We start from the raw sequence: 23,798 nt of genomic DNA, 5'->3' as shown, positions 1-23,798 counted from the left end.
GGAATGACCTGAGGTCAGTGGTCTATGGCCGAACATGTTTACTCCAGCTAGCAATCATGGGCCTACCCTAGGGCTTAAGAACACTGCTATTTTGTAGAGCCCTTTATTCCCAGTCAACAGACTGGAAGCATAAAAGAATAATTTCATCCTTGTAAATGATATTTCTGTGAGAATCTCCAGATGTCTATCAGACTCCACCCAATATACTGTAATGAACACTGGACCAATTTTCAGTTGTTTGCATATACTTCTTAAAGATTTTTATTTACAAGTTGCTATTGGATCATCCCTGGAATATTTGTGATGTGTTGTCCCTGAGAGGAATAAAACTTCAACAGTGGAGCAGTCGCCCCCATCTGCGTGAAGGAGAGAGATGAGCAGCCCTTTAGTCCTGGACCATGAAAGTCTCTTGCAAAACAAAGTTTATAGATGTGACAAATGACACCTTCATGGGGTCATGAGGCTGCTCCTGTTTGTTCCCTAATTGAATATTGCCAGCAACTAGCTCTTTGTATGTTCTGCCAATTGCTCCCCCTCCCAGTAGCAAGAGGAGACAGGGTAGCAACATAGTGGTATTGCCCTATCCCTGAAACTAGATTAGGGTAGAAGATATGCTAACATCAGATTCCCTCAATGGACTTTTATGTTAGTTTATTATGCATTTTTATTTATCAGTAAAAAGAGAGAGGATCTAAATTAAAACATATTTTATACTTCCCTTCCAATTTTGTATTTATAATATTTACATTCTGTTCTTGATCCTGGAGCCCTGTGCATTCTTAACTCTAATTGAAATTAATGGCGGATTTGTGTACACAGGGACTACAGAATTAGAAATGGCAGCATATATTGAAATCGTACTTGAATACTGCAGATATTTTAATTAAGATATTATGAAAAAATTCATCTAATCTAGAAAATAGTCTGTCAAGCAATGTTGGTGCTGGAATAATTTTGTGACTGTATTTTTGCTGTTTTCTCCAGGAGACTAAATAACAATGAATTCACAGTGTTAGAGGCAACTGGGATCTTTAAGAAGCTTCCTCAGCTGCGTAAAATGTAAGTTTATCTTCACTGATATCTGTTCTGTACTTTTCTATAAACTTTATTTGTTCACATCTGAGAGATTCAGTGTATTCAATTCAGAAATCAAGAGGTGGACTGTAGCATGGGTTTGGCGTAATCAGTGAGTTAGATCAAAGTTGGCAGCTCTTTTCTACAGAGCGAGGCACAGTCAGTTGCAACTTCTCATGCTGTACAGCTTTGACACCTTTAGTCTGTTATTCAGCCAAAGCAGGGATCTAGCAACCTAAGCAGTTCAGAAACAGTTCCAGTAATCTTTTGTAACTTCCTCTATTACTCCCTAGCCATGCTATTCTGCCTCTTTCAGCACATTCAGGACATGTCTTTGACTTTTTGCTTTATCAAACTATCATTAGGGAAAAATATCAAAACTAAATGATTGGGGAAATGGCTAGATAGCTCATCTGTGTGAATTAAAGTCCTCAATTCATATTCCAAGAGAATTTTAGATGTTCACCAGTTTCATAAGTCATTTCAAAAAAAGAACATCCCCCCCCCACATACACACACACACTATGAAGTGTCTTTTGTTTATCCTTAGTGAAGGACAGAAATACTTGTCAGAGAGTAAAGAGGACAAGTCACTTTCTTGTAGCTATATTTAGTGTTCAGTCTTTTTATTAATGTTTCCTGCAAACATAAGTACCAAGGAAAGGGAATACAATCCTAGCAAATTCATGAAAAATTATCCATTGTTCATTTTTATATAAAGAAAGGAATAAAATGACTGCTACATGTGACGGTAAAAAAAGAGCCATCTAGGTTAGCAATGGCCAAAAATTATCTCAGTTTGAGGATTGTTCAGTAGCCTTATGTGAAATGAGTTGATATCCACAGTCCAGTTCCTAGTGGAAGGGTGTCCACCACCCCACGAAAACCACCATCACTGGTGGTACTTATCAGTATTCATGTAGCATATTCAGAGAGACCAAAGATCAAATGCCATGTCTATTCTAACTCCTCACTCACCCCTACTTTGTCACTCTAGGTCACAGTTGAGTCATTTAGGACAAGTCTACACTGCAGTTGAAGGTTGGATTGCAGCATGTGTAGACATACCCAAGCTAGCTTTAATCTAGCTAGCATGAGTGCCAATATAAGCAAAGCCACAACAGCATGGACTTTGTACCCAGGGTGTCGGGAAGGCTGGTGCAGCCTATGTTGGGGAGTCTGTGCTTCATGCTGTTAGTCCTCCACCTCGCTAGCTCGGGCATGTCTACAAGTACTGCAATCATACCTCTACTGCAGTGTAGACATACCCGTTGTTAAGCCAGTGTAGGGATGTTGGCACTGCTATTTCCTCTGCTGTTCCTATCCTGTGGATAAAGAGGTCTTCATTCTACAAGGCTGCCAATCTAGCCCTTTTCACAAGCACTACATTTCTTTAAAGAAATCAAATATGCAAAGTTAGCAAAAGTGATATCAGTGTCTCATACTCAAGAAAACATACATGAAAATATACATTAAATGATTTTATGTTTTTCATACTGTGAAGCGGAATGCAGGAAAGGATTCAGGTGATCTAAATTTAAATGTTGATTTCTAGGATCGAGTGTTTTGAGGCAACAAAATGGAGAATTTTAATCACTATCTTAATGTGGCTATCTAATTTAACCCAGAGTAGCTTTGAATTTGGGACCATTAAGAAGAGGCTAGAATAAAGAGAAAAATGTAGCATAAAGGTAGCATTGCTATTAGTACTGTTCTGTAAGTTTCAAATACAAATCTCACATGTTAAAAAGTACTGCAGGTAACTGAATAAGGTGCAGATAAGTTAATTATGTTTAATTAAAAAAAAACACCCGAATCTTCAATGTTAACCATGCAGGCAGAGGATCCCTGTGCCTGCGTGGAGCTTTGCACAAGCTCAGGGGTTTGCCTGCACAGATGTAACTTGTAACCCTTACAAGTAATAACACAACTGATTTATCATACAATGTTTATTATTAATAATCAATCACAGGTTCTTTACCAAAATGGGCTACCCATGAGATTTCCTAAGAAATCCCCTTTCTCTCTGGGATTGAAATAATTGGCAGTAAAGTGGTATAGATTCAATTATAACTTTACAAAGAAACCAAATAACTATGTTACCTATAAACATTACTGTGATGGGGCACTCATCTCTCAGCAGTGCCTCCTGTTGGCTGGGTGTGGCGCTGCAATCTTTTCTGCTCCTCGCACCCACTATAGGTTGTTGACCTCGCTAGGCAGGTCGTCAGTGGCTCAACTCTCCGGCCAAGTCACACACAGCCAATATGCATGAATGAACCCCTTCCTGGGTAACAAAGGTCCAACGAAGACTATGCTGTGCCTTTGTTAGCGTCTTCAGTCCTGTCTCTGGGCTCAATTCTCAGTCCCTTCTGGGCTAACTTTTAAGTCCTTCCCTGTCCCCTTCTCTGTTATAAAGTACTGCCTCCAGGGCTTTCTCTCTGGAGATTCTGTCTTCACCAGTTCTCCCTGCCCCAGCTCTCCAGCCAGGTCTTCTCTCAAGTTCAATCCCTTTCTGGTGGGTAACCAAGAATTCGCCAGATGGTCTGTCTGCCCTTTCCAGGGTCTTCAGTCCCATCCCTGAACCCTTTAAATTCCAGCCCTTTGTTTGGGCTTCTAAACAAGCCTTATCCCCTTCTTGGGGCGTGGGCCACTTCCCCAGTGGCCAGTGGGGGAACCTGGGCCCACCCACTACTCTGGGTCCCAACACAGGGACCCTATGAACAGCAGTCACACAATACCCCTTTTAAGTCTGTTAGCTGCTAGAATTTTCCCTGGGCTTCTTCCCACTGAATCTCTTTCCTTTCACCCATTACCTTAAGGTTACAGTTCTCAGGTCCTCTCTCTCCTTGCAGAAAGCAAAATGCTGCCAGAACTCAATTTCTGGTTCTCTCTCAGGCTCCTGGGGCCAGAAAAGAGCACCCTTCCTTGCCACTCAGGTCCCAGCCAGTAACTGACCTGCTCAGGCCCTGTAGCTCTTTTTTTCTGAGCCTTCTGGGCTCTGATTGGCTGCTTCTATGCAGCCTCTCTAAGCAGGCCTAAAGGACCCCCACCTTCACTGCTCCTTTCCTGGGGCAGGATGTGTTAGGACCACAAGGTCTCCAGCAGGGGGCCTCAAAAGGCCTGGTACAACCATCACAGCATAAACTTATCCAACCAAACCACCTGTGTAACCAATAGTGTCAGGGTAATAAACACATTTAATATTTACACTATAAAAGATGATGAAGAAGAAAAATAGATGAAAATTAGCAAATAGAGAACCTCAGAAGGCCACAGATCCAGTTGACACCAGTTCAGAGCCCGAGAGAACCCGAGAAAAGAAAACTAGGCATGGTGCCTTCTACCCCACATTATCTAGATGTCATGGATACATACCCATATTTGTTCTGATACCCCAGTTATCATAAGGGCAATGCCTATGCCTATTCCATCTGTAAAAACAACAAGGAGTCTGGTGGCACCTTAAAGACTAACAGATTTATTTGGGCATAAGCTTTCGTGGGTAAAAACCTCACTTCTTCAGATGCATAGAGTGAAAGTTACAGATGCAGGCATTATATACTGACACATGGAGAGAAGGGAGTTACTTCGCAAGTGGAGAACCAGTGTTGACAGGGCCAATTCAATCAGGGTGGATGTAGTCCTCTCCCAGTAATAGATGAGGAGATGTCAATTCCAGGAGAGGAAAAGCTGCGTCTGTAATGAGCCAGCCACTCGCAGTCCCTATTCAAGCCCAGATTAATGGTGTTAAATTTGCTGTTTCTCTTTGAAGTCTGTTTCTGAAGTTTTTTTGTTCAATGATAGTGACTTTTAAATCTGTAATAGAATGACCAGGGAGATTGAAGTGTTCACTTACTGGCTTTTGTATGTTACCATTCCTGATGTCCGATTTGTGTCCATTTATTCTTTTGCGGAGGGACTGTCCGGTTTGGCCAATGTACATGGCAGAGGGGCATTGCTGGCATATGATGGCATATATAACATTAGTGCAGGTGAATGAGCCCTTGATGGTGTGACTGATGTGGTTGGGTCCTCTGATGGTGTCGCCAGAGTAGATATAGGGACAGAGTAGGCAACGAGGTTTGCTACAGGGATTGGTTCCTGGGTTGGTGTTTCTGTGGTGTGGTGTGTAGTTGCTGGTGAGTATTTGCTTCAGGTTGGGGGGTTGTCTGTAAGCGAGGACTGGCCTGCCTCCCAAGGTCTGTGAGAGTGAGGGATCGTTTTCCAGGATAGGTTGTAGATCGTGGATAATCCGCTGGAGAGGTTTTAGCTGGGGGCTGTATGTGATGGCCAGTGGTGTTCTGTTATTGTCCTTGTTGGGCCAGTCCTGTAGTAGGTGATTTCTGGGTACCCGTCTTGCGCTGTCAATCTCTTTCCTTACTTCCCCAGGTGGGTATTGTAGTTTTAAGAATGCTTGGTAAAGATCTTGTAAGTGTTTGTCTCTGTCTGAGGGGTTGGAGCAAATTCGGTTGTATCTTAGGGCTTGGCTGTAGACAATGGATAGTGTGATGTGTCTTGGATGGAAGCTGGAGGCATGTAGGTACGTATAGCGGTCAGTAGGTTTCCGGTATAGCGTGATGTTTATGTGACCATCACTTATTTGCACTGTAGTGTCCAGGAAGTGGATCTCTTGTGTGGACTGGTCCAGGCTGAGGTTGATGGTGGGGTGGAAATTGTTGAAGTCCAGGTGGAATTCTTCAAGGGCCTCCTTTCCGTGGGTCCATATGATGAAGATGTCATCAATGTAACGCAAGTAGAGGAGGGGTACTAGGGGACGAGAGCTGAGGAAGCGTTGTTCTAAGTCAGCCATAAAAATGTTGGCATACTGTGGGGCCATGCGGCTACCCATAGCAGTGCCACTGACTTGAAGGTATAAGTTGTCCCCAAATATGAAGTGGTTGTGGGTGAGGACAAAGTCACAAAGCTCAGCCACCAGGCATGCTGTGGCCTCATCAGGGATACTGTTCCTGACAGCTTGTAGTCCATCCTCATGTGGAATATTGGTGTAAAGTGCTTCTACATCCATGGTGGCCAGGATGGTGTTTTCAGGAAGAACACCAATGCATTGTAGTTTCCTCGGGAAATCGGTGGTGTCTCGAAGATAGCTGGGAGTGCTGGTAGCGTAGGGTCTGAGGAGAGAGTCCAAGTAGCCGGATAATCCTGCTGTAAGAGTGCCAATGCCTGAGATGATAGGGAGTCCAGGGTTTCCGGGTTTATGGATCTTGGGTAGCAGATAGAATACCCCTGGTCGGGGTTCTGGGGGTGTGTCCATGTAGATTTGTTCTCGTACTGTAGCTAGGAATTTCTTGAGCAGATGGTGTAGTTTCTTTTGGTATTCCTCAGTGGGATCAGAGGATAGTGGCCTGTAGAATGTGGTCTTGGAGAGTTGCCTGGCAGCCTCCTGTTCATAATCCGACCTGTTCATTATGACTACAGCACCTCCTTTGTCAGCCCCTTTGATGATAATGTCAGAGTTGTTTCTGAGGCTGTGGATGGCATTGCGTTCTGTACGGCTGAGGTTATGGGACAAGTGATGTTGTTTGTCCACAATTTCAGCCTGTGCACGTCTGCGGAAGCACTCTATGTAGAGGTCCAGTCTGTCATTTCGACCGTCAGGAGGAGTCCACGCAGAGTTCTTCTTCTTGTAGTGTTGGTAGGAGGGTTCCTGTGGGTCAGTGCACTGTTGACCGGAGACTCAAGGAATATTTTCAATGCCCCTCTGCCATGTACATTGGCCAAACCGGACAGTCCCTCCGCAAAAGAATAAATGGACACAAATTGGACATCAGGAATGGTAACATACAAAAGCCAGTAAGTGAACCCTTCAATCTCCCTGGTCATTCTATTACAGATTTAAAAGTCACTATCATTGAACAAAAAAACTTCAGAAACAGACTTCAAAGAGAAACAGCAAATTTAACACCATTAATCTGGGCTTGAATAGGGACTGCGAGTGGCTGGCTCATTACAGAAGCAGCTTTTCCTCTCCTGGAATTGACACTTCCTCATCTATTATTGGGAGTGGACTACATCCACCCTGATTGAATTGGCCCTGTCAACACTGGTTCTCCACTTGCGAAGTAACTCCCTGCTCTCCATGTGTCAGTATATAATGCCTGCATCTGTAACTTTCACTCTATGCATCTGAAGAAGTGAGGTTTTTACCCACGAAAGCTTATGCCCAAATAAATCTGTTAGTCTTTAAGGTGCCACCAGACTCCTTGTTGTTTTTGTAGATACAGACTAACATGGCTACCCCCTGATACTATTCCATCTGTGGCATTCTGGATTTCCATAATTAATCCTAATCATTAAAACTAACCAGTCATGTCAATCTTTTCTCAATTATTTCCTAACAATTTTTATGTATCAGATTGTTAATATAGCCAGCCTGACAATCCAATTAGTTGTGTTCACGTACTTGTCCCCTTGCCTGTTCCAAACTAATGAGTAACACACCAAGATCAGTCATATACCCCGATAATATCATTATTATTGCAAGCAGCGAATGCAGTGGAAGCAGGGGAAAGGTCATAGATCAGCACACTGGAGGACTAGGGCCTAAATAGTTAATCGAGTTGATGTTCTGTCAATACTAATAACATTATATATATATATATATAAAACTTTGTCTCACTGATGAGTTTTACAAATGTTAACTAATCCTTGAACAATAGGTAAATAGTACAGTAATATTCACACTTTACACATGGAGAAAGTCAGATAATAAGAAACTAAGGAGGTTGTCCTGGACCATACATCGAGTCATCTGTGAATCTGGGATTAGGGATAAAGAGTTCTTGGTTCCCAGACCTGTGCTTTAACCACATAGACCAAATCATCTCCTTCTTCAAGGGCAAGGTATATTTGAAACTAATATTATGCAAGAACTGAGTAGTCAAAACTCAGCTGAAGCAACAACCTTAGGTTTTACATTTGTGAGATATTGATACATATTCATTCTGGCATGACTGTGTATTTTAGATGTAATGAATAATTAATATGTTTTCTTAAATTGAATAAATAAAAGCGATGTTCCCGAAACCATCAAATTATGTTTGTTTTTCTTCCAAATATCATAAATACCAGCAAGTAAAAGAAATAAGACTTTAGCATCACTACATTGTATATGTTGTTTTGATCATGTAAAAAGTCATTACTGTATTATAACGTCACACTGTGCATAAATACATATTTGGTGTTATTTAAACTAAAATTTAAGTCAAATATGAATATGGCTATTTGAAGAACGCAAAATAAAGTATTACAGATGTATCACTAAAATCTTTAAAGCAATGTGTAAATATTGAAATTAGATACTTTTTCAAAATACAAAGCCACTTCTACTCATTTTGAGTCTAATTTCAACACTTCGACAAAAAAACTTTTCTCCACAAGAGGTAGAGACATAAACCATACCTCTTGTTGGTTTAAAAATTAGTAATAGTATAGTATAGATCATGAATATTTTGTTTACTTGTCATCATTTGTGCTACTTCTTTACTTTTTGTATCTCTCTCAACTTAGAAACTGAAACTAAACTAGTTAGTTTTAGTTTTGTTTCTCAGGCACCAACATTACATTGTTGATTGGATTCAAAACACTGCAAGGAATGAAAACATTAAAACACTATGTATTTTAATTGAGTATCTTTAGAAATTTTGATGAAAACATTTTCTTGTATTATGCAGGCACTGGTAGCAACCCTGAGATTCTTTCAGTAGGAGATAAAAACCCAACTTCCTTTGAAAATCCCAGTCTCTATTGTTAAGGTTGTACTGAAATTTGCTTTGCAGGATTAAAATCTCTGTATTGGATATTTTACTCTGAATTTATTCTCCAGTTTTACATAGTAACTACTTAAAGTAACCTAAAGCTATGGTAGTCTGCAGTGTTTCTTTAACAGTTAATTAGCCTAAGACACTAAAAAAAAGTCTTTTTTTTTCTTTAATTCTTTTTCATGAATGTAAAATAGAAATCTGAGCAATAACAAGATCACAGATATTGAAGAAGGAGCATTTGAAGGAGCATCTGGTGTGAATGAACTGTTGCTCACCAGTAACCGTTTGGAGACTATTCGACACAAGATGTTTAAAGGACTAGAAAGTCTCAAAACATTGTAAGTCTACTAATTGGGTGTCTTTCTTCCCGCTCTGTGCCAGATCTCTTAGACTCGAAGTAAATTCCTACGTTTTTTGTTACCTTCATTTTGAAGAAAAAACTATGGGATATGGAAGCATATCCTAGCTCTTACTTTCATTTTACACTAAGCTTTTCCACTCAGTGTGAATTCATTAACTTTGGGCCTGATCTAGTTGAAATTCATTTCTGTGTCTACTTGTCTACAAAAACTGTACATGCCTACTGAACTATGCAGCAGCTGAGGCTGCTCCTGATTCTGTGAGCAGATGGAAATAACCATCTCCTCTGTAGCCATGGAAATTATACATTCTGCACTGGCACATCCTTAGAATAGAATTTTTGATTCTGTCCATGCTAATTGTTGTTGGGAATTACACCAGAGGAAGGAGATAGATTCAGTGGATGCTGAAATGTGGGATGAGGATCTTTCCCGAACGATTCAATGTCAGTTAGCCAAAGATGATGATTCAGTGGGCTCTAGCTTGAAGTTATTATTACGTTCTTACCTAGTCTTCTCTGCTCCCTGGGTAACTCCTCAACTCAGCCACAGAACTGTGTTTTTGTTCTGGGGCTTCTCTTGCATGCTAAACTTTCTAATCAACAGCTCAGCCCTCTGCGGAGGCAACAGCTGTAGTCTTCTGGGCTCTGCAGCAAAGAAGGATGCAGATATTTTTGGATACATTGTACCTAGGATTTTAAATTTTAAATAAATTAGCTTTATTTTTATTTCAAACTCTTGACATTGTTAGTTGCTGTTCTTATGAATCTAGGTAGGAAAAATAATTCTAGGGTTTATTGACAAACAGGCACAAGAAGAGCAAAACTTGAAACTGCATTGATCCTATAATATTCCTTAGAGAAATCTATTTTTAGGAAGGTTGTTTTTGTTTTTAAGATTCTAAACTTTCTACTTGTTGTTAGAACAGTGGTGCCCAAACTTTTCCTCTTGCACTCCCCTTCCTAGTAATGGAATTTGTCTCCCCAACACCCCTGGGCCATGGAGCCAGGGCTGGGGCCAGGAGCAGGACCAGAGCAGAGCTGAAGGCAGAGTGGAGCTGGGTGGCACTCCCTCTCTTCCCTCACCCATGGGGTTGCCCAGGCTCCTCCATGCCTCCTGGATGTTACTCCATGCCCCCCTAGGGGGCGTACCCCACAGTTTTGGGACCACTGTGTCAGATTCACACTGGTTTCTGTTAATTGAGATTTGGTGAGCAAGTTAAGAGTGCTTTCTGCAATTTAGTTTACATATGTTAATGAACAGAAATATGGACTGTGAAATGCCATCAGAATATATAAAAATTGTAACAAATAACTATGTAAATGTTTAATTTGTAGAAGCAGTTGTCTTATAGCAAAGAGAAAGCTGTCACAGTTCTCAACTGGTATCTTCACATGAGTTGTAAAGTTATTGAAATATTCACATAGCTAAAACACTAAAATTATAGTGAGTTTTCATTATAATAAATGGTGTCTTCAAAAATATGCCTCAGTTTAGTTTTTCTGTTGCCCTGCAAATAATACACTCTCTCTCTCTCTCTCTCTCTCATATATATATATATATATATATATATATAATTGTGACAGACCCAGACCAGTGGGGTACAGGAGTCTGGTAGAAGGCAAATATACTGGTCACTGGATGAGTAGTTTTCTGTTCCCGGAGTGACCAGAGCAGGGGCTGTACTAGAGTAATCAGGAACCTGCTAGAACCAGTTAAGGCAGGCAGGCTAATTAGGACACCTGGAACCAATTAAGAAGACGCTTCTAGAATCAATTAAGGCAGGCTAATCAAAGCACATGGGTTTTAAAAAGGAGCTCACTTCAGTTTGTGGTGCGAGTGTGAGGAGCTGGGAGCAAGAGGTGCAAGGAGCTGAGAGTGAGAGGGTATGCTGCTGGAGGACTGAGGAGCACAAGCGTTATCAGACACCAGGAGGAAGGTCCTGTGGTGAGAATAAAGAAGGTGTTTGGAGGAGGCCATGGGAAAGTAGCCCAGGGAGTTGTAGCTGTCATGCAGCTGTTACAGGAGGCACTATAGACAGCTGCAGTCCACAGGGCCCTGGGCTGGAACCCAGAGTAGAGGGCGGGCCCGGGTTCCCCCCAAACCTCCCAATTGACCTGGACTGTGGGTTCTTCTAGAGGGGAAGGTCTCTGGGCTGTTCCCCAACCCACATGGTGAATCTCTGCGGCAAGAAAATCCGCCAATAAGCGCAGGACCCACCAAGATAGAGGAGGAACTTTGTCACTATATATATATATATATATATATATGATCTAATTATACTTCATTTTTTGTAATATTTAACTATATTGAATACCAAAATGGTTAATGTGCAAGAAAATCTTCATACATTAGATGTAGTATATGATTAAATTTAATAAATGGTATCTAAGGGTAATAAAACATAGAAAGATGTTTAGATAAAATGGTTCTATTGGACCTTCCCTAAAGTAATAAATGTTAATTCTTTCTTTTTCAGAATGCTAAGGAGCAATCGCATAAGCTGTATAGGCAATGATAGTTTCACAGGACTGAGTTCTGTCCGTTTGCTCTCCTTATATGACAACCAAATTACAACAGTTGCTCCAGGTGCCTTTGATACTCTCCATTCACTCTCTACATTGTAAGTTACATTATATTTTTAGATTATCCAGGACTTGAAGCCACTCACGTGTTTATGACATTTGCATTTATATTTTCTCTGCATAATCTTGCAGTGTACATTAATATTCCACTAAAGAAAAATACAACAGTAAAAGTTGCAGAAAGTCTGTGTCCTGGGCCATCTTGAAGCACATATTCAAATGTAAATACAGGCATTGTCCTTAAACACTTAGTGATGTGTTCCTTGACACAGACAGTAATTTCTTGAATGTCTTGGGACTGATATTATTTAATACTTTTCAATAATGGCCTTGGCACAAAAAGTAGAAAAGTACTAATGAAATTTGCTGATGACAGAAAGTTTAGAGGCATTGTCAATACAGAGGAGGATCAGAATATCATACAGGAAGAATTGGATGGCCTAGAGGACTAGAGTAATAGAAATAGATTGAAATTTAATAGTATGAAGTGCAGTGGCATGCACTTAGGAACTAATAACAAGAAATTCTGCTATAAACTGTTAATCAGTTGGAAACAACAGAGAAAGAGAAAGATCTGGCTGTATTAGTCAATCACAGGAAGAATATAAGCCACAAGTGCGATGTGTCTGTTTAAAAAAGTAGCAGCAGTAGCAAATGTGATCCTTATATGCATTTCCAGTAGAGTTAGGAAGTATTAATGCCATTGCACAAGGCACTGGTAAGACCTCATCTTGAATACTATGTACAATTCTGGTCACCCATATTCAAGAAAGATGAATTCAGACTGGAACAGATGCAGAGAAGGGCTACTAGGATGATCAGGGGAATGCAGGACCTCTCTTGTGAGTGGAGACTAAACGAGCTTGTCTTTTTGCCTTGCAAAACAAAGGCTAATTAAGAGTCTATGATGGCTCTCTATAAATATTTAGAGAGGCACAGGTGTGGGGGAGTAAACAGTAGGGTAAAATGTGTATAAAGGGGCATGAACAAATATAGACTGAGGATTATAAGAAGGTTTCTAACCATGAGACAAGTGAGGTTCTGGAGCAGCCTTCTAAAAGGAGTAGAGGGGGCAAGCTAACTAGTTTTAAGATGGAGCTTGATAAAGTTGTGAATGAAATTATATGACAGGATTGCCCGCAATAGCAGGGGACTCGACTCAGTGACCCAGAGGGTCCCTTCCAGGTCCTGTGTTCCTTTGTTTACACCAAGGTTTTTAGAAGAAGAAGTGCGCCATGATTGCCAAGTTCCACTGGTTGGACCAGTTGTGGAAGCCCTATTATGACATGGCCATTGGTATTCTTCACACTGTGGTGTTCAACTTTTTGAAACTGCAGTTCATGTATAGTCTAAATCCTACCTTGGAACTTAATTCAGACTTGCTGTATGATGGAGCGTTAATCTACAGTCCAATTTTCTGTGAAAAGAAATGGCTGTATTAGAAATAATACATTTTCAAAGGGTTGTCTGCCTTCAAATCTTTTTTTAATTCAGTGGGAGGAAAAGAAGGAAAAGGGGGAAGAAGAGAAGAAAAAAAAGTGCCTGTTTAAGGAAGTCAGGTTACCAAAGAAGTAATTACTGTGGGAAGCATCGCTCAGTAAAGTACTTAATTCTCTTTCCACATAAAATGAGACACTTTACAGCTAGTGACTAATTTGTGCATATTAAAGATGACATGTTTCTAAATAATGGAATTGTCAATAGGTTTCTGGTAAAGTGAGGAGATGCCAAAAGTACTCAGACTTGTAGAAGTAAATTCATTTTTATAACTGGCATGTAATCAACTTAGCTGTCAGTTTAGATGAGAAACTTATTCTCTGGAGCAAATAAAAGATGGAAATCTTGAGATGACAAATTAATGAAATAGCTGTTATCAGGTTAAAGCTAATAATATAAAGTAATCAGCTTTCATCTCTATATTAAGTTACTGCTTTATCAGTGCAGAGTAGTTTGACAGCAAGTCAGATCTCTGACAGATTTAAATTATTTCTAAGTGAACTATATCAAGATTCACTGCACAAATTCTAAATTGCTGCTCTCAGCTTTGGTTTGCATATGGAATTGTTTGCGGAATTTCATTTAGGTTTAACTTCTTGAAAATACACATTGTATTTTTTAAAATGAAAACAAAGTTACATCATTGAAACTAAATTATGTATTATTTGCATGTGGTTCTCAGAAACCTGCTGGCCAATCCTTTCAACTGTAACTGCCACCTGGCGTGGCTGGGAGATTGGCTGAGGAAGAAACGCATTGTAACTGGAAACCCTCGCTGTCAGAAACCCTACTTCCTAAAAGAGATTCCCATCCAGGATGTGGCAATTCAAGATTTTACTTGTGATGATGGTAAGAAATACATATTGGATCTGTCAGAGTAGTGTAGTTCTGCAGCTCTCATACATATAAACATGCCATAGATTAGGTGGTCCATATTACAGACACTCTTTTTTTAATTTAATAAATGTTCACTGTGATCCAAATTGAACTCCTGTATAATCATGTCTATTCTAGAAGCAGAACACACACAATTTGAGATGATTAAAAAGCATGCAACTGTTCATATACATCGGTCAACAAGCCTTTTGAAAATAACAGTGCAATACTGTAAATTGGTATTTTGCGGTAAAGTGGAGACTGAGATAATTGGACCAAAAACAGTTGTACAAATGAAAATGTTTTCAAACACTGACACTTGAATTCAATACTTTCTTTCAGGCTAAATATTCAAATATTATATTACTATTGCTCAGTCTGCCTGTTACTTATTGATTTTTTTTATATTTCTCTGCAAATATTTGAATAATCTGCTACTCGCCTCTCTTACATCCCAATCCTTCTAATTCCAAGGTTAATTGTATGTTTGCTGATACTCAAATGTATAACTTTTCCCTAATAAATAATATGCTGTCTTTATTTACTTTAAATTATTGTAATTTTTTAGAAATCAGTGTATATATTACTTTATCATATTGTGTTTAGGAATTGTGACCTTACTTTAATGAGGCTTTTTCTAAAGAATATGACTCATAGATACTAAAACAGTGTTATACTAAATAAATAATATAATTTGAAATGTAGTTAAAAGTGATAACTTAATGATTTCCATCCATAGAGCTACTGCAGTGCAGAAGCTTCATGTCTGTTAAGTGGAATTAAATACAGTATGTTAAATTCTGGCCAATTCTTAAGTGCTCTCTGCAGAGCAAAGCTTTATTTATCTGCAAAAAGAACAGGAGTACTTGTGGCACCTTAGAGACTAACAAATTTATTAGAGCATAAGCTTTCGTGGGCTACAGCCCACTTCTTCGGATGCATATTTATTTATTTATTTATCTGTTTCTTTCACTAACCAGGGAATGATGACAACAGTTGCTCTCCATTGTCTCGCTGTCCCGCAGAATGTACTTGCCTAGATACTGTGGTTCGCTGCAGCAACAAAGGTCTTAAGGTTTTGCCCAAAGGCATCCCAAAAGATGTAACTGAACTGTAAGTAGCACAAGTTCTTCCTTTTCTTAAATGTCAAGTTCAGAGTCATAGTGTCTGATTCAAGAATGAGAGGCAGAGTAAGTAGGGCAAAATGAAGAAACGACATTTATCAATCAGCTGGAGTTTGAAACTTTATCACTTGTTAGATACGAAGACCTGTAAGTCAACCAAGGAAATCTTAATAAAAAGAATTTAATAACAAAAAAGTCCTATTTATAATGGTAAAAGGGCCCATATAATTATGAATTATTCTAGTATTCCTAGAAATACTAGTATTCTTATGATTAGCTAAGTTTTTTTAATATAGTAGCTAGAGATCTGTGAGTGCACATTTAGGGTACATTTTTTTGCTTACAGAGAGAATGTCACATTGAATTTTCATTGTCCAACATGGAAGAAATGCAGAAAGTAAATAACATAAATAGCATCAAGACAATTAGCTATTTAAAATTCTAATTGTTTTAATAGTCTAAGGAATTTTTAGTGACATATTTAAGGAAAAGAGTAATTTTTAATAAATGAATTTCAATCAGTTCTCCAGTGGAGGCTTGGTTATTGGAAAAATAGTAAAGATTCTTTTGTGAATATTGTAAAGCAGATTTGCAGAAATGTCCTCTAAAATTGTACCTACGATCTTGGGTATTTATTTTCCAACTTCAAGTCTTTAGATTCCCAAGGAATTGGTAATTCTATTCATAGATATAATTTGTGGGTACAGATTGGTTTTGCAGATAGCCAGCTACTCAGTTTTGAATGTGCAAATGCTCTATGTATATGCACTTCAAAGATTTTGAGGCAACCCAAATTTTATACACAAAAGAATGTAAAATTTCAGAAACAAATTTAGAAAATGGGTTATGACTTCTTTGAAACTTCATCTTATATGTTTTGAGATTTAAAGAAACATCCAGAAAAACTCAACAATAATAAATACCTTTTAATATTTCATCATCTCCTCTTATTACAAATACTTGCAGTTAATCATTAAACACACAGGAAGGCTTTGAAGTATCTTCCGTCCACCCTGTTTAATATTTAAAATAATTAATGTAAATATTTGCTTTGGAAGGCATCTTAAGTGTGCACTTTAACACTTTAATAGCTTCCTTGTTTTACAACTACAATTATTCAGAAGTTTCTAAAACATCCATCAGTAGTTTGATGGTAAAAACTGGATACTATAACAAATGCATCTGTCATTCCCAAAGAGAAGCTAGTGAGAATTCCTACTGACATTCTAGTAAAGAAAATGATCACCTATGCTATCATCGTTTTTAAGAAGTACCTTAATTAAACAAAGTTGCTGCCTGATAGATACAATTTGACCTACATTTAGGAGCAATGACTTGTAAAATTGTACATATAAAGAGATTTATATGGACTGCAACACCTTTTGTGACTGATAAGTCCTTTACATGCAGTTTTGTGCACCTAAGTTAGTGTCCAAAGTGTGCATGCAGCTCACTGTATTTTTTTTTAAAAAACGAGACAACGAAGGAGTTGGTTTTCTGCTTGCAGTTGCATCCTGATCAGTTCTTCTTGTTCATTAAAATGCATACACGTTCTAACATGTGATCTCCTTTATGTAATTGTCCTAATATTTCCTTCATTCAAACAAGTAATGGTTTTTGCAACCAAGAAGAAAATTTATAACTGGTGAAAGCTTATTTTTAATGATACAGATAAAATAATAAATTGTTAACGTTTTCTTCGAACCTCATTGATTTTATCACGATATACAGTACCGTACTCCTTCAAGAAAGTTTTTAAAATTATCTTTGTTTTTAACCTCGTAATAAAGTGTTAAGAAATTCATTTCCTGCGATATATGTAGTATCTTTGATGTATATGTGTAAAATTGTTCAGAAGTAAATATCAAAGCTGGCAAAATACAATAACAACAGGTCTGTGGATGTGGAAGAAGGCAATACAAATGGGCTAGACACCATATACCTGGACAGAGGCTGCAAAAAAAATCTGCTGTGCACCCTCAGCTAGATCCATTAGGTCCTCAAAGTACCACATATGGCCAACCTATAATCTCCTCCATCACACATAGCTTGCTAGTCAGAGGAGAAATGAAGGAAGGTCAGTGTCACAATGCTGGGTTACCTACAGCCCAGTATCAGTTACCTGTGCCCAATAAGTTTCTCATTTAGAAATTTTATCTTGTGCTCTCCTCACCAGGAGCAGGGATCCCTTCCCCTGGTAAGTACGGTAGATGTTCTTCGAAGATCACTGCAGAAATCCCCATTCACCACAGCTACACTCCAAACTGAATTAACAAACTTGTAATTTATTATTTACAATTAAAATCTGTGAATGAACTCTGGAAGTGCTGCCCAGTGTCCTTGTCAAGCCCAGGAAAATCTTCTGGTTTCCTGTTCATAAGCCAGGGAGTCTGATATTTTCCCAGTCTGGTCTCACTGCAACCCTCTCAGTAGCCCAGACCTCTACATCCCTGATGGACCAGTCTCTGAAAATTGGAGAGACCTTTTTTGGCAACTTCAGCCAGCCTGACTAAAATTAGCTCGAGCTAGCAAGTCTCCACTCTCCCTCCTCCAGTGGTCCTTCTCCCACTGCTGACATTCAAACCAACATTCTGGGATGGCCTCCAGCAACCCAATAAGCCCTCAGAGTCCTTAGGTTTCAAACCACTATTTCACGTCCAACATATTTTGCCTCCCATGTGCTCATACTTAACATAATATAAACCTAACACATTCCCTAATCTTCTCCACAGTCCCAAATAAACCAAAATGAAAATTCCAACATTTTATCATCTCTAATGCTCTGTAAAGCAATAAACAAAGTATAATTGCATACCCCTCCATTATAAGCAACTTAAAATATGGGAGCTCCTCAATTATTATGTGAAAGCAATTAAAATTGTTAACAAGTTTATTTAGCTAAATGTAGATAAATATCCATCTAGACACATATCCATATCTGTGGTCATCTCTGTGTAACACATGAGATGCTGAATCACAATAGCTGTCAAAGTTGGACCTGCTAGATATAGACAACAGGAATGAGGTTTTATATTCACAGCCATCAAAGCTGTGTGAACCTGGGCCCAGTCACCAACCAACCCATTTGGCAAGCTATCTGAATCACCGGTGCATGTCCCATCAGGATTCTTTGCTTCTGACCTAAATCAACTGAGGCTGTCTGCAGCACTCCTGTGTTCCCATTCCTGCTTTTTGGAGGGTGTTTTCCCCTTGTGGTCTTTGATTCTCCTTCACCAGCTGTGGTGTTCACAACTGCTCAGAGGATTTGGGATCCATCACTTATGTACCTAACAAGTCTGGTACTCCAGCCGGTCATGGTATTCATATGATTGCAGGTATGACATAATAGGTTTACTATTAGAGCTGGGGCCAGAAGCAGCTACCTCAGCAAACTCATTCACCATTTTTGTCCAACATTAGATTTGTATTATTGATGTGTAGCTATACCCACTATGAAGGACCAGATTGGGATAATAATGTCGCTTGTAGCTGTCAAGTTCTGTTTCTATTTACGGTAGCATAAAATCCAGTGAACCACATTAAAATGACTTGTATAAGCCTGATGTGCTCTTTACTTCACAAGATACATCTGGCTCTTAGGCAGTTGATCCCATCTATTCCCCAGCCATCATGTCATCCTGATGTTGAAGAAGGTAAAACTATAAGCAACTGCGGTAGTAAGCTGAAACTTTGTGTATTCACATGTACTTTTAAAGCACCTGTCTCAACCTTATTTATTACTTTACTCCTAACTATTGTCTTGCTGGAAGGTATTGATCTTTTAATTAGATGAATAATACTTCATTATTTTATTTTTCTGTTGTAGTTATTTGGATGGAAACCAGTTTACCCTTGTTCCCAAGGAACTTTCTAACTACAAACATTTAACACTTATGTAAGTAACTTTAGAGCATCTTTTTGTGTGGGATTGATCAAAAAGCTGCTCTTCCATTTAATGAAAGTTACAAGCAAAACATAAAATGTAACCAACCTTTTAACAAATATAGCCCCGAGGCACATTTTATAAATGGGATATTTTTAGTCCAGTGATCACAACACATTTTATTGCAAGGTAAATAGGCAAGAATTATAGTAAACCTGAAAAGATTGTGAAACTCTCACAAATATGCATTAGAGTATGACAGCTTCAGTACATTGTCACATAGACATACATTATTAGCCTCAATAAAGGCATGAAATTATTTCAATTACAGAGAAAAGATTTTGTAGTTTGTTTGAAACACATAATGCTACATCTCTATAATTGGGTAGCCTGCCACAATTGATGGTCTAGTGGTTGGAGAAGAGAATTTAGTCAGGACGCTTCATTTTTATTCCTAGCTCTGCTGCTGACTCACTGTGCGATTTTGATCAAACCTCTTGAACAAAAAGCTCTTTATGCCTCAGTTGATGCCTTTGCAAATTGTCATAAGTTCCACTGAATTCAGTGGATCAGCTGGGGATAAACCTCGTAATGTTTTGAAGTACCTTGTGGCATAGGAGCAACCACAAATTAAAAATTAGGGCAACAAAATGGCGGCCAGTTTTCTTGCTCCTTTTGTATGCCTTATTCTAGACTAAATGGCCCATTCTTCAAATTTAGAAAATAGATGCATCTCATTTTCACAAAATTTCCAAATAGCATCAGCAATTGCACTATTCTCAAATGTATGCAATCGAGGCCTGTATGGAGTGTTTGTGGATTTGTGCAACAAGAGGTGTATGAGACCTACCTTGCAGTATACAGGCCTGTAAAGAGCATGCATGTTGGTTACTGTTTGCTGTAGTGATAAGCACTCCTCCATCATATTGGCCCACAAAGAGGGTGTCTGAAGGTTTGATTGTTTGGAGTAGTAATGATCAATCCTGTACTGTATACTGTGCGGGAATGGTGTCCCTAGCCGCTGTTTGCCAGGTCAATCATCATTCCAGTAGCATCATGACTTACAGCTTAAGTTTCCATTTCTTCCTGAGTTACAGAGTTCCTGTACAGCATTAAACAATACACAAATGGAGTAATGAACATATATCATAGAATATCAGGGTTGGAAGGAACCTCAGGAGGTCATCTAGTCCAACCCCCTGCTCAAAGCAGGACCAATTCCCAACTAAATCATCCCAGCCAGGGCTTTGTCAAGCCTGACCTTAAAAACCTCTAAGGAAGGAGATTCCACTACCTTCCTAGGTAACCCATTCCAGTGCTTCACCAACCTCCTAGTGAAAAAGTTTTTCCTAATATCCAACTTAAACCTCCCCCGCTGCAACTTGAGACCATTACTCCTTGTTCTGTCATCTGGTACCACTGAGAACAGTCTAGATACATCCTCTTTGGAACCCCCTTTCAGGTAGTTGAAAGCAGTTATCAAATCCGCCCTCGTTCTTCTCTTCTGCAGACTAAACAATCCCAGTTCCCTCAGCCTCTCCTCATAAGTCATGTGCTCCAGCCCCCTAATCATTTTTGTTGCCCTCTGCTGGACTCTTTTCAATTTTTCCACATCCTTCTTGTAGTGTGGAGACCAAAACTGGACACAGATGACGCCTTACCAATGTCAAATAGAGGGGAACGATCACGTCCCTTGACCTGCTGGCAATGCCCCTACTTATACAGCCCAAAATGCCGTTAGCCTTCTTGGCAACAAGGGCACACTGTTGACTCATATACAGCTTCTCGTCCACTGTAACCCCTAGGTCCTTTTCTGCAGAACTGCTGCCTAGCCATTCGGTCCCTAGTCTGTAGCAGTGCATGGGATTCTTCCGTCCTAAGTGCAGGACTCTGCACTTGTCCTTGTTGAACCTCATCAGGTTTCTTTTGGCCCAATCCTCCAATTTGTCTAGGTCCCTCTGTATCCTATCCCTAACCTCCAGCGTATCTACCACTCCTCCCAATTTAGTGTCATCTGCAAACTTGCTGAGAGTGCAGTCCACGCCATCCTCCAGATCATTAATGAAGATATTAAACAAAACCGGTCCCAGGACCGACCCTTGAGGCACTCTGCTTGATACCGGCTGCCAACTAGACATGGAGCCATTGATCACTACCCATTGAGCCCGACGATCTAGCCAGCTTTCTATCCACCTTATAGTCCATTCATTCAGCCCATACTTCTTTAACTTGCTGGCAAGAATACTGTGGGAGACCGTATCAAAAGCTTTGCTAAAGTCAAGGAATAACACATCCACTGCTTTCCCCTCATCCACAGACCCAGTTATCTCCTCATAGAAGGTAATTAGGTTAGTCAGGCATGCCTTGCCCTTAGTGAATCCATGCTGACTGTTCCTGATCACTTTCCTCTCCTCGAAGTGCTTCCGAATTGATTCCTTGAGGACCTGCTCCATGATTTTTCCAGGGACTGAGGTGAGGCTGACTGGCCTGTAGTTCCCGAGATCCTCCTCCTTCCCTTTTTTAAAGATGGGCACTACATTAGCCTTTTTCCAGTCATCCAGGACCTCCCCCGATCGCCATGAATTTTCAAAGATAATGGCCAATGGCTCTGCAATCACATCTGCCAACTCCTTTAGCACCCTCGGATGCAGCGCATCCGGCCCCATGGATTTGTGCTCATCCAGCTTTTCTAAATAGTCCCGAACCACTTCTTTGTCCACAGAGGGCTGGTCACCTCCTCCCCATACTGTGCTGCCCAGTGCAGCAGTCTAGGAGCTGACCTTGTTCATGAGGACAGAGGCAAAAAAAAAGCATTGAGTACATTAGCTTTTTCCATATCCTCTGTCACTAGGTAGCCTCCCTCATTCAATAAGGGGTCCACACTTTCCTTGACTTTCTTCTTGTTGCTAACATACCTGAAGAAACCCTTCCTGTTACTCTTAACATCTCTTGCTAGCTGCAACTCAAAGTGTGATTTGGCCTTCCTGATTTCACTCCTGCATGCCTGAGCAATATTTTTATACTCCTCCCTGGTCATTTGTCCAACCTTCCACTTCTTGTAAGCTTCTTTTTTGTGTTTAAGATCAGCAAGGATTTCCCTGTTAAGCTAAGCTGGTCGCCTGCCATATTTACTATTCTTTCTATACATTGTGATGGTTTGTTCCTGCAACCTCAATAAGGATTCTTTAAAATACAGCCAGCTCTCCTGGACTCCTTTGCCCCTCATGTTGTTCTCCCAGGGGATCCTGCCCATCAGTATATGGGACCCATTACTGAATTATTTGAGTTGCTCACAATCTTTATTGTATTTATCCTCACAACACTGCTGTGAAGTAGGGAAGTATTATTTATCCCCATTTGACATATGGGGAAATAGAGGCACAAGAGGCTTGTCTACACAGTTGACAAGGTAGATCCTGCTGGCACGCTTTAACATAGTGCTGTTTGGAACACTACAATGTTAATCTCTAACGTGCAGCAGCAGGGTCAACACAGACCAATTAATGCGCAACATGTTAGTGTGCCTTAGAAATCACACCTCCATAAATGCATTACCCCACCGTGTAGACAAACCCTTAGTAACATACCCAAGGTCACACAGTAGGGAATTGAATCTGGGTCTTCTGTGTCCCAGGCCAATACCCTACCTCTGGGCCATCCTCCTCCTCTTCTTTTCTCTTTCTGGTACAAATAGATTATGCTCCATTGCACTTGGCTGACACGTTGATGGGTACATTATAGGTTTGTCTTCTTAGGTTCTCTAATGGCAAATTCTGATGAAGAAGCCTGTTGCACACCATTTCTGCCATTGCTTATTCAATAATAGTGCTAGACAATCACAACTAAAATATTAAGACCCCTCAGAAGCTAATGCCAAAGAATACTGTAAAGAACAATAATGAAATAACCAAGATAAACAAAGCTAAGAGATGGTAGAACAACAGTAGGAGAAAGTAGAAACAACTACAGCTTCTCTCAGCATGATTCATTTCCAAACTTTCCCCACCAAGCACAGTGCTCTTCAAAGCTTCTTTCTCCAAACACCAGCCTTCTTAAATTTAAATTAAAAAAAAAAAAAAAAAAAGACTTCATTCATTAGAATATGGAGTGGCGACAAGGACTTCAAAACTTTCACCCATGTAGACCCAAGATTTCACATGTTATAGGAGCATTGGAACCCAGGCACAAGTTTTTTTTGGGGGGGGGACTTGTTTAAAATAGTTGTATCTATGCTTTGAGACCTCCAGATTAAGGGTGTCAGGTAATACTTATTCATATTCCATTAGGGAGGTAGCTAGAAAGATTCCCACTTAAAATTATCTACCTACATTCCCAGTTCACCTGCTAGTTTCATTTTACCACTGTAAGATTATAGTCTTAGTAAAGGAGCATGATGGACACTGGCATTGTATAAGAATGCAAGACACGGAATTGCTTGGCCTTTTATCCCTTGAAATGAGAATACTTTTCATTTATCAGTGTAAGGTCTTGCTTGGCTTGTACGTGGCATGTGACAATAAAAGGCGTTAATTAAAATATCAATATTAATAACAATACTACCTCTACTAATAAAAATAATGTGCTATTTCAGTTCTAGAGTATGGTGTTTCAGAATT

The 23,798-nt window shown here is 39.7% G+C and overlaps 1 protein-coding gene across 1 annotated transcript in view; it reads left to right on the top strand.

Annotated features, from left to right (window-relative positions):
• Positions 1 to 23,798, top strand: part of SLIT2 (slit guidance ligand 2) — a 407,535-nt gene that overhangs the window by 317,444 nt on the left and 66,293 nt on the right. Inside the window, exons 16-21 of the mRNA XM_026648011.1 lie at positions 985 to 1,059; positions 9,053 to 9,196; positions 11,697 to 11,840; positions 13,982 to 14,148; positions 15,156 to 15,288; positions 19,126 to 19,194. Of these exons, the coding sequence (XP_026503796.1) occupies positions 985 to 1,059; positions 9,053 to 9,196; positions 11,697 to 11,840; positions 13,982 to 14,148; positions 15,156 to 15,288; positions 19,126 to 19,194 (732 nt within the window). The remainder of the gene's footprint in view (positions 1 to 984; positions 1,060 to 9,052; positions 9,197 to 11,696; positions 11,841 to 13,981; positions 14,149 to 15,155; positions 15,289 to 19,125; positions 19,195 to 23,798) is intronic.

Source organism: Terrapene carolina, unplaced genomic scaffold (assembly GCF_002925995.2).
Source record: "Terrapene carolina triunguis isolate 2854851 unplaced genomic scaffold, T_m_triunguis-2.0 Scaffold66, whole genome shotgun sequence".
Lineage (NCBI taxonomy): Eukaryota > Metazoa > Chordata > Testudines > Emydidae > Terrapene > Terrapene triunguis.
This window is presented reverse-complemented; position numbering and strand designations above follow the sequence as displayed.